Source organism: Xiphophorus hellerii, chromosome 12, assembly GCF_003331165.1.
Source record: "Xiphophorus hellerii strain 12219 chromosome 12, Xiphophorus_hellerii-4.1, whole genome shotgun sequence".
NCBI classification, from domain to species: domain Eukaryota; kingdom Metazoa; phylum Chordata; class Actinopteri; order Cyprinodontiformes; family Poeciliidae; genus Xiphophorus; species Xiphophorus hellerii.
The window spans coordinates 15194688-15207086 of NC_045683.1; the positions used below are offsets into that span (position 1 = coordinate 15194688).

A 12399-nucleotide genomic window follows, 5' to 3' on the forward strand; every position below is an offset into this window, starting at 1 on the left:
CTCTTTCACCAGCGCTGGCTTTGCATGTGCAGTCAGAGCAGGTAAATAAGTTACTGTCACAATGATTTGTGATGGAATGAAATGTCTGGCTGTTAACAATTTACCTTATCTTGTAAAAATATCTTGAAATCAGGAATAGTAGGGGTGTTTCTGTGTGTATGTAAGTAACCACTGTGTATATTTAAATATTCACAGACCAGAGCGAGTAAGAATTTGCAAAAAGGATATGCTCTCTTTCACATGCACTTGATGACACACACGGGCTATCAAAGCAGAAGCCCCCAGCTCACCCTCTCAGTTAGTAGCAATCACTATCTATCGATTGTCTGAGCTTTTTGTCATTCTCTGAGTCTGTTCAATCTACCACGGAGAGGATTTAAACAAGGGGGGGCAAGGATAACTCAGATTAGCTCGTTCCTATCTTCTGTGTGATTCACATCCAAAGCAGAACTGTGGACAATCACTATCTGACTCTCATTCAACTGCCTTTTTAATCTTCTTTGACGCAAGCATGCAAGCACCACCCATACAGCATCCCTGGTAGACGAATCTACCTATAAAGTGACTAATAGGGTTCAACTCAAAACAGAGTATGCAAGAACACAGACATTTAGAAATGTATCTGTATTTACCTTACATGGTGAATTTGGGGGAATATGTCAATACTAAGAAGATAAGTGTAATTTAATTGTCAATCAACTCCAACCTGAGTTCATATTTACAGTGCATCCAGAAAGTATTCACAGTGCTTCAGTATTCCACATTTTGCCTTGTTACAGCCTTATTCCAAATTGGATTAAATTAACCCCTTTCCTCAAAATTCCACACACAAATACCCCATGATGTGAAAAAACACTGCTACCACCACCACCACGCTTTACTGTAGGGATGGTATTGGCCTGGTGAGAATCTGTACCTGGTTTTCTCCAAACATGACACCAGGCATTCACATCAAAGAGTTCAATCTTTGTCTCATCTGATCAGAGAATTTTGTTTCTCATGGTCTGAAAGTTTTCAGTTGCTGCCCACAAACATGAGTTCTAAAATATAAGCCAATTTCCTCTGCTCAATGAATCAAGTTCATCCTCATCAGTTTTTTTTACCCTAACCTTCTTGATCTAAGACAATTTTCAACTGCCAAAAAAAAATTTTTTTCGAAAACATTAAATGTACAGTAGGATACCGATGCACATATGACTATATACACCGTGGTTAGTTTTTGCAGCTTAGGTGCAAATATTCTATAAAACGTCCCGTGAAAGGACTGACTTTACTTCTGCAAGTGTATGTAAGGATGGTGCTGTCACAGGAACCTGCTGAGTTCAATGAGACTTCAGTGTGGGAATCAATATTTGGGAATGATCCACAGACCTTCATGTGGTCAAGGTGGTTGTCAAACTGTGGAAGCACCACAGTGCTGTGGTGGGGGAATACCTCTACAGTCCATGTAGCCTATTAGAGAAGCATTAAAGACATAATGAAGGAATTCAGAATGCATTATATACAAGAAACCATCAAAATGCAACATTTTGCTGGAGGTTAATATCAACCTGTCCTTTACTCATACTGTTTATAAATTTGTGATATACAGTCACTCCGTCACTTTCAGTGACATTGAACATGAAAGGGTTGTTGGTGCCAGACAGGCTGATGGTCTGCTTTCTATAGAAACTGCTGATCTGATGAAATTTTCATGAACAAGCATGTCTCTAGTTCATAGCAAAAGATCCAAAATAGATAAAATATTCAATAAGCTGCAGTTTTGTGGATGTTGTCTTGGTGTTGACAGAAAGGAGATAGTGATTAAAATCTATATCAAAAGTAGGAAAAAATAAGAGTGAAAGTCGATTTAGGTGGGTAGAGGGTAGCCAGGTTTTTTTTTTTTTTACCCCTCCAGGGCGTCTTTTGTGGGCTCTAGTGTCCCTTATGTGATAGTGGGCTGACAGGAAACAGGGAAGGAGAGGGGGGCAGACGTGCGGCAAATGTCGTCGGGTCCAGGAGTCGAACCCACGACGGCCGCGTCAAGGACTCAAGGCCTCCAAATACGGGTCGCGCTACGCCCTACACCACCACGGCACGCCCAGGGTAGCCAGGTTTTAATGCACTGAGCTTGCAGCTCTATAACCTAAAGCCAGATGTTGCATGCAAGTCCTTGGTGATATTGTACTCGCAGATACTGTAGCAGGTTTAGCTATATACAAGGTATATGGAAAACCATCTTTGAAAGTACAATACATCAAACCTTTAAGCAGAACAGCTAAAGAAGACCACACCACACCAGGTATGACTGAATTCAGTTAAATTCAAATTCAAAAATACTTTATTGATCCCAAAGGGAAATTAAAATCCCTTAAAATAAGACTCCTTAAAGTTAAAGTTAAGAAAAATAAACTAAGGCTACAATTCACACAAGACCATCAAAAATGGACAAGAACAGAATGAAAAACATTGTCTGGTACTGATTTCAAAATGAATAGTCAGATGGTAAGGAGGAAATTTTGTATAAACATGACAGTGTCAATTCACCCTTTCTTACACCAATGGTTCAGACTATAGGTGGTTCTGCAGGATATTTTCTTAGCACAGTTTGTACCTCTTTGTAAGAACTGAGCCTTGTTTAAATTCTGCACTCTACCTTAGTATTGCTGCTAAACTAGTCTATCCCTTTATGACCACAGCATATTCTTTTTCTGATGGCTACCTGTATCAGGAAAACAAACATCATAAGCTCAAATCATATCAACTGGATTCTTGAACAGCAAACCTTCAGAGTAACCAAATCTCTTTCTAATTGGATGTTTTGGGACATAGTGTAATGAAAAAAGATTTGCACAGTGGATGTTTCCCCTGGTAATCTCCAGTAACTATGTGATGCTATGACACTGATATGAACCAAAAGTTTTGAGAAATGTTTCTGAATCTGCATTACAAATAGTATTCTTAATGGAAAAAGTGGTCCAGCATAGTACAAGCAAGGTATGCCTTACAAAGTGGCCAGTGAGTCTACTGTATAGTTTGCTTGGTTACTTTAGTTTGAGAACAAGTTTTGAAAAGCAATAATGGTCCATTCCAAACAACAAATAAAAAACAAAGCTTGCAATGACTTTCTGAGTTCAGTAAGACTATAAAAGTGGGATCAATATTTGTGATTGATCCACAGACCTTCTTCTGGTCAGGGAGGATGTCAAACTATGGAACACCATAATAAAGTTTCAGTCTGGAAAAAAACCTTATGGTCACATGCAGCCCTCCTCTCTAGTAGGAAAGATATAATCAATCACTTAAGACTGCATTATAAATAAAAAACAAGAATAAATAAAATCCTTTTGGCATCTTTACTTTTGGATGGTTTCAACTTGTATTCTAAGCATTGAGTGGGCCATACTAGAAATACATTTGGGACTCCAGAAATAAGAAGTGACTATGCCAAAAGTATTGCAGCTGTTTTAAAGAACAGAAGAGAACTATGGAGGAGTGTTTGCACTAAGATAAATGTCTAACTAATAAAACCGAAAAGGGAAATGTAAACACAATTACAACACGTCATTCTGATGAGAGATGCTTTATATATCAGAAACAGAATGACACACTATTAAATGAGCTGACTGTTTCTGCATTATTTGTATTCTGCATCTATCTGCCTAGCACTGTTAATTTTGCAAAACCTTCCATTATAGTGAAACTGTGTCGACAGACAGTACTTGCAATAACACATTCAAGACACTCAAGGCTTTGAAGATCCAAAAAAAGCTCTTCTCCAAAGAGAGCAGCCAGAATGAAAGGCAGAGATCTTTTCCCTCTTGCACCTCTCACTCTGTCTTGTTCTCAGTTTGAGGTCATTTTCTCTTATTGTGTCAGAAGGAAAAGACAGGTGATGGAAGGCCGGGAAGACCACTAGAAAAAATACAAAGGACACCACAAATAGTGGTATCAGGGACAGTTATAGTTAATATATATTTTTAAATCCTATCAAAATTTCTCACTCAATATGAAACCTATGAAGAAAATTTCTAAATTCACAATTCAGACTTGACACATCAAAATCTCCATAAGAGTGTATTCACATCTGACACATTTGGTCTGCTTTAAATGAACCAGAGATTGTTTCCCTTGCTGACCTGGGCCTTTGCTGCAGGTGTGAATACACTCATCTCATTCAGCTTGCAGCACACATTTAGTAATGCCGTTCCAAAATTAGAAATATTACATTGATTCAAACTGGTACTGCGGTTGTAATAACAGCGCAAATGTGCACAAGAGAAATGCAACAAGAACTTCCGAAGTTTGTTTATGTGGGACTGTGATCTGTTCCACCTTCCTCCTTTCTGTACAATGGGAGCAATGATCATCACCAGCATGGCTTTGTTTACAAATTATAGTCCGCTTGCCAAAAAACAAAACCACACAAAACAACAAAAACAAAAACAGTCAGCTTTCAGTCCAGACTAAAAAAAACTGACCAAAAGCTTTCCTGATGTGACTACACCTTAAGATACTGCAGCTGGACAAATCAAGAGGATATGTGCACACCTGCAGCCATTCCAGTGTACATTCTGGACCCAGTTTAGCTTGATGCAAAGCTCTTAAACACAACATATCAAAGTTTTGGCTATGCTGATGCAAAATTGGAAACTATAAAAAAAAAAATCACAGCTGCAACAAACTTGCATAGAGATTCAAGCTAACTGGTACTGGATTCATAGCCGAGACAGAAGGAAAGACAGCAGAATTGATTAGCGGAATAAAAGTTTTTAAAATGTAAGTGCAACAATAAAATAAAAACAAAAAGTGACTGCTCACAGAATGAAATGGCTACATGAAGAAAACTGAAATAAAAGAAAGATAGATTATTGTAAAACATAAAACATCAACTTACATGGAATTCCCAAAGCACTGTGTTCTTTGGGCTCAGTGGACTTCTGAAACAATGAACCTTGGGACAGGAAAAGAAACGAATGGTGGAATGAGAAAAATGAATAAAAAAGGACAACAAAAATAAAGTAAATGAAATCAAATGGAACAAAACTGAAAGCACAGAGACATGTAAATGGCAGTATTTCCTGCCATGTCAGTTTAGTTGTGCAAAAATTGATATACAAAAGGTTTGCCGAAAAGCTTCTTAGACCACAAAATGAAATATATATATATATATATATATATTCAGAAACCATACATGCAAAACATGGGTCATCTGGTATGGTCTACCTGGTTGAAGGAAACAGGAGGTTTTTGACATAGATGAACTTTTGATGCACTGATGTATTATTGAAGAGTTGGTATATAATTGATATAAAGCTCCATAACAACATGGTTCACTTAAAAGCTTCTTGGCAGAACACCTGACTAAAGAAAACACAGTGATTCAGCACTATAAAGAAAGATATACTGACAAGGTTAAGTGGGGTGATAACCATATACTCTATAAACAAATTATTGCACTTGTAAAGTTGACAGGTAGTACGTGCCATTTTATTTTAAATGGTCAGGTGAGGTGAGAAGCTTTAGCCATAATTTTAGATATCTGCTTTAGGCAGCTTGACTTGTTTTGGTGTGATTACATTGCGTTTAAAGATAATTTATATGACAGAAATAGGCCACACTTTGTTACTTTATGACTGAAATTGAAAATAACTGTAAAGAAGAAAAAAAATATATATCAAAGAGGCTTAATCTTTAAACTGTGGCATACATTTGTGTTTTACTATGCCTCAACACCCCTAAATAGAAACAAATGCAATAAATAGGCTTCAAAAGTCAAATATAATTGGCAAATAGAGTCCAAATGTAAACCGTTTTGTGGTAGCCTCAGAGGTTTCTTAGAAAAAAAAATTGTGAACAAACAGCATGATGTGGATAAAATAGCACAGCACACAGGTCCAGATTATAGTTGTAAAACAGGTTAAAACAGTGTTGGTATAGTATATATTTGACATACAGCTGTTTAGGGTTGGTCAACTATTCCCATAGTGGCTTCTGTTAAATTTACTTTCTGGAGCACTTAAATTTGATTTCTAATCACCCAGCTGCAGTTGATTTTTACTGCCCTCCATGTATGCTTGGCCTAAGTATCCTTTCTTACTTTTGGAAGGTCCTCCTGTTAACCAGAATTATTGAAATCTTTTCTGACAGCTAAAAGCTTTACTTGAAACCTACACCTGCCTCTTGACTGGGTCACTTTATGACAGTGGCTTCAACTTCCAAAGCATTAAACATCCCACAAAGCACTGAATAACCCTAATATGGAAATGGAAAATAAATCCATTTCCTCAAACCTAACCAGACATGGACATCCACCTATGTTGACAGGCCCTTACAAGCACAGCCTCCACCTAGAGAAGCAGCCATGAGGCCCACAGCAACTCTGGAGGAACTACATAGATTCATAGGTCAAGTTAAAAAAAAATCTGAAAGTCAGCAGCGACTGTAATACTGTAATACAGTTTCCTATATGTCATATAGGGAACAAAGCAATTGTTAGTTGAAGTGAGCTTCTACAGTAGGTCAACATTCAAAGCTATGTGTCACTGCAGCTTAACAATACACATTCCCCTATGAACATTATGAAACATGGTGGTGGTAGCAGGATGCTGCTGAAACAGTGAAGTGGATAAGAGTTGATGGTAAGATGAATGGAGCTAATTAAGGTGAATTATGAAAGGAATCCGGTAACAGCTGGCAAAAGATTTGAGATTTAGGAAGCAGGAACATAAAACTTGACCTAAAGCCTGAACTGTGACAGAAGGGCTAACACCTTTCAACAAAGTGTTGACTTAGGAATTTTTATTTGCTAATCAGAAAAGGAATTCATATATTCTACTCCCTCCTTTCACTATGCACAACTGTGAGCTGGTTTAGTTAGAGAATGCAACATGAGGAAATAAATGTGCAAGTTTTGAAAGGAACCATGTAAGCTAAGAGACACATCAAGCAAAAAATTCTTTATCAGACTTTTTATATAAGAAAACACAAGTAACAGCAAAGATTGGACTCATAATAAAAAAATGCAATGACTGTAAAAAATTTAATTAGTAATTCAAGCAACAAGCAGGGAGGAAGATTTGTTTTTGTAATTTTTGTAATACAACTGTGCATCCAAAAACCAATAATGAAAACACAGTTCTTGTAAAATGAAGCATACATGATTAAATGACAGCATACACAAGAGAGGTTTAAACAAAAAGACAAGCCCAAATGAGACCAACGCATTTAAAAAAAGTTGGAAAAAGTTTCTGACATGTCATGCAGAAAACATTGCTAAAAGACCACAATGGAAGGAAACAAAATTGGAATAAGTAGAGCTTGTCAGAGATGGAGATGAATTGTTTGTTGCTGTGCAGTACCTGCTGATAGTTTCGCATGAGAAAAGGAAAACACAATGTATTGTTTCATCCAAATTCAAAAGTTACATAACTGTGAGCATCTCTAGTGATTACTGTGGTTTTAGAGGTTGTGCTGGAGATTAAATTTGTTCTGGTGAAACTGTTGTGCAGCATGTATATTCATGGACAGGAACACAGCTTGGGAGGAAAATGTCATGGTCTCCAGGATGACCTGCTGGAACTCAGAGTGCATCTCATCCAAGAATTGTGATCAATGTGTCAGATAAAAGTCAACAAGTTAAAACATGAGAGAGAAAACAACTGGTAAAGAAAATCTTGAAGTCAAACACACGCGCTCACACACGCACACCCACGCCAGCTCACACGGGGATATCTCTCTCACATAAACACATCAACACAAAGATAAAAGGATTTGCAGGGCAAAAGTGAGGGCAAATGGATTTCTACCTCACAGAGTTCAAGCATACAACTTTTAGAGGAAGAAGGCAGCAAAAGACGATGGAGTGCACAAATCCGGAGGGGGAGGTGCAGGAAGAGAGGGGAAAGAGAGAAGAAAACGAGGGAGAAGTGCTTCTGAGCACAAAGTCAATTATAGAGGACACTATCTAAAACATTAAATCCCCCACTAAATTGACAGTGCCTTATCAGTTCATTCAAACCATTAACACTTACAGTTTAACTGGGTATTTTTAACACCAATGGGAAAGGCTTGCCACACATACTGGGAGTTTTTTTGTCTGTCTTTGTAAAGGCTACAATCCAAAAGAGCAATCGTTCATAAACTGAATGGATTTATGTCACAAGATTTACCTTATGCCTTTCAAATATACTGTAAATACACTATAAAAAGGCTGTGCATGCAGGAACTCCCTCTAATAGCCACAGACAGTGCAGTCCATACACTGAGACAGCATGCTTCATGAATTCCTGTTATTGCTACAAGAAACAGTTGAAACATTAGTGCTGACATAAAACCACAACTGTGCAGTCATTTTACAGGCAGGAAATCAATCAGGGGAAATGAGCCGAAATCTATACCTCTTTGGGTTTTATGCCAGATTCTGTGACCACATACATCACAGGTTGCAGGAAATGGATGGATTGGAGATGTGATACACTATACAGCAGGCTCAGTGTAGGCAAGGGTGCATATACAGTAAATTATGTCAATACTGTGCTAAAGAATATATTTATTTAGGAATAGTATTGCATTATTATTTAAATATATACTGTATGTCATGGCATGTTTCCTGATTGCATATGGGGAAAGAAAACCCAATGTAGCAGGTAGGGTCATCCCAGCAAACATATAATAGAATGTGGAATAATGGAATTAATAATTGGAAAACTTAACATGAGGAAAATAAGAATGGGAACAAGGACAAAAGCAACAGTACATTCAGCAGTGAGTGAAAGAAACCACAGAGCTTAAATATTATGGAGTGGCATGCAAGCCAGGTTTGTACAATCAATGAATCCAGTACAGCTGGAGAAGAAATCTAGGCAAGGTACCAAGGGAAGTAGAATAATGGGCACAGGAGAAAACTGAATGGAAACAGCAAAATGATCCAAACACAAGTAAAATCAAAAACACAAACAGTTGTGGGTCATGAGTGGAAAGTAAGATAGCAAATCAAAACAGTTCTGAAAAACTCACAAAAAGTTTTTCTAGAAGATAAACTAGGAGAATGCCCTGTTTGGAGAGCAAATGTATGTAAGCATTAAACTGCATAGGGACTCTGGATGTCAGCCAGGAGGCAAAAACCTAGGGAACAATGTGGATGTAGGAGGAAGTCTCAACTGTGGACCAGTGAGTCCAACAGGAGGTTCCCAGAGTTGGGCCTGGAGACCAGAGCTCACATGAATCCCCCATGAGGGAAAACTCAGAACCAGGAGTTTTCCCTCAGAAAACAGAAGTCAAAATGTGTCCTGTTTTTTAGTATTTTTGGTGCAAGACTGAGAAAAGTATGTGTCATTCTCAAGACTTTACTGAACCATGACCACCTTTCTGGGCTTTAAGAATGTCTATTTCTCCACTTGGAATCGAACCACGGTACAGATACATCCATGGCCTGCTCTTTGGTTTCTGCTTCTACTTTCGGTGGCTGAGCTGAACCTTTTGGCAGCAGCATCAGTGCCTAAGCCTCAGCTCCAGTGGTTTCAGCAGCCTAACCCTGTGTGTCACACTCACCATAGTGGTCATCATCGCCAAATCACCACCACTCTTTATCCAAGGGGTGTGGCCAATGCCTATTGTCCTGCTCCTCCTGTCAAAGCACCAGTGTATCACCTTGCTCTGAGGACTAGGGTCCGCTTCTGATGTCTCAGACAAACTGAGACACCTTATCACCATGAATCACCTGAGCCCACTCATTGTCCCGTCCAAGTACTTGAGCTTGCTTCTCATCTCAAGCTGCTGCCATTGCATCCACAACCACTAACACATATGTCATCACTTCATGTTTCTGTTCCTGAGTTCTGTAAGGGTAACCTTGTCTTACTGGATTCTTTGGTCAAGTTGTTGTTGAGGAGAGCCAAAATGGAAAGAGAGGAAAAACTGTGTGCATTTAAATGGAAAACTTACACAAAGAAAATGTATTGGAAATTGTCTTCTTATTGTAGAATCCCTAAAAGCTGAAAAACTTGATACATATTTAGATTTAAAAACACTTTAAAATTATAATAATGGACATTAAATGTAGAATGTTTAGAAAGAGGACGTACAGTACAGACCAAAAGTTTGGACACACCTTTCTAATTCAATGGGTTTTCTTTATTTTCATGACTATTTATAAGGCAAGAAATCCCACTTATTAACCTGACAGGGCAAACCTATGAAGTGAAAACCATTTCAGGTGACTACCTCTTGAAGCTCATCAAGAAAATGCAGAGTGTGTGCAAAGTAGTAATCATAGCAAAAAGTTGCTATTTTGAAGAAACTAGAATATAAGGGGTATTTTCAGTTGTTTTACACTTTTTTGTTTAGTGCATATTTCCACATGTTATTCATAATTTTGATGCCTTCAGTGTGAATCTACAATGTCAATAGTCATGAAAATAAAGGAAACTCATTGAATTAAAAGGTGTGTCCAAACTTTTGGTCTGTACTGTATTTCTGTTTTCATGTTATTTTTTATTTCTTTCAAACTTCCACACATCCCTCTCCTACCCTCTTGATATGCTTGTCTGCCAATTACTCTGAGCACATGGAGCAACAGGCACTGCTCCCACAAGTCAACAAAAATAATTGCCTCCACCTTGGAAAAAAAAAACTGCTGCTGTTAAATTGTGCCCATTATGACTCAGCACACATTTCCCATGCAGGTTTTTAAATTTACTGATGCTGGAAGTGACTAAGTTGTGGATGACAATTCCACATCATTATTTGTCATTACTTTAATACCAAACCGCTGTTTTTGACTTGAGTAAGGGATGAGAAAGAGGGAAGATTAAACTTAATAATGTCATTCAGAAACCCTCTTGCATTGTTGTTCTATTTGGTGACTCACCTACAGTGAGCAAAGGAGAAGAAAGCACACAGTGGGGAAAAAGCAAACGACAACTGAAGGGAAGAACAAGAAGTAAAACCTCTCAGGAAACAGAAATAAAATCCATTTTGACAATATGTTTATGAGTCAGAAAGTAATGAAAAGCTGGTGACTGTAGGAGAAAAGTGAGCTGACACATGAGCAGGTAATGAGGAAAGACGACAGAATACGTCCGAGAATTATACAAGAAATGAAGTCTCAACATATGAGAAGGCTACCTCTACTACAATTAGTGCAGAGAAAAAAAGGTGGTATTTATAAGTAATATATTTAAAAAGGAAAGATCAGAACATCACTAACCCTCCTTCAGTCTTAGTGTGACGCTCAGGAGAGCAGCAAATGTCACAGTCAGACAGCGGGGAAGTGATGGGGGGCTTTCCCGTCAGACCGCCAGTTTCCGAAAACACTGTCATGTGTAGTCACCTGAGTTCCCAATCGTCAACCATAGCATTCAGTTGTATTTATCTAATTCTCAAAAAAAAAGTGGTAAAACTGTGCACGGGGTAAAAAATCCAAATTACCCCATCTCTTACAAATATGTTAGGTTTAATATTATTAAAACCGACTGTTCAAACATTACATTTATATAGAAAGGACAAATGCATATATCAATTGTCATCACAGTTGTTATCCCTGAGCTGAATTTATGGCCAAAACCAAAACTTTTCCAGGGCAAATATATTCGCTTTATATTCCTAAGAAATACTACATCAAATTTGAAGAAACATTTGGAGTTGCAGCACATTCAAACTGACAGAGCAAGTTCCAACAGGTAGTGTGAAGGATAAAACTATGACTAAAAACCTGGAGGACCCCCGCAGTCCTAAAAACAAAAGTTGGACTTTGGTGCAAAACCAGTAAATGGGGGAGAGTTGAAGAAGCTGGTCAGACGGGATGTAGTAAAGAAAATGATGGATGATTCACTTTGGTTGTCATTTATTAAGCTGGTGTGGCTGAGGCTGTAGTTGGCAGCTGCTGAAGGTAACTAATAAAGTAACTTGCAATCTGACTTAGTTACTTTTAAAATCAAGTAATAAGTAAAGTAAATAAGTAAGCTTTTCAAAGAGTAACCAGAAACCAGGTTAGTTTTTGAAGGTAACTATGCCATCACTGGTTACAGCTAATCAGTGAATATTCTCTGTCTACTATAGGCAAAACTGATGGTGAAATTCTGTTTTAGAGCCACAGATACTCCAAATAAATCAAATTAAAGAGCATAAATTTTAGTCATGCATCTAGTTTCTTTTGATTATATTTTCAGACAACTTACTTTGCATACAGAGCCCATCGGTACAGTTTTGAGACTGGAGCACCAGGCCCTCACAATCCTTTCCACCATTTTTAGGTGAGGGGTTGTTGCACTCTCTTCTCCTGTACTGAGTGCACTCTGTCCCACAGGCTGACCACTTACTCCAGTCTGTCCAGACTCCATCCACTATTGATGAATCAAAGGTGAAAGAAGTTAAGCCAGTTATAAGTAAAATAGTGTGGAAAAGGTGGCAAGTGTAATA

General features: G+C 38.0%; 1 protein-coding gene across 3 annotated transcripts in view; it reads right to left on the reverse strand.

Annotated features, from left to right (window-relative positions):
* The window catches only part of LOC116730015 (netrin receptor UNC5C-like), a 201720-nt gene that overhangs the window by 34180 nt on the left and 155141 nt on the right, over positions 1–12399 (reverse strand). For 2 of the 3 annotated variants that reach the window (XM_032578953.1, XM_032578951.1), the window contains exons 7-8: positions 12159–12323; positions 4877–4933 (exon numbers count right to left, since the gene is read on the reverse strand). In XM_032578953.1, coding sequence (XP_032434844.1) covers positions 4877–4933; positions 12159–12323 — 222 coding nt within the window. The remainder of the gene's footprint in view (positions 1–4876; positions 4934–12158; positions 12324–12399) is intronic. The other variant, XM_032578952.1, reaches the window with a different exon arrangement.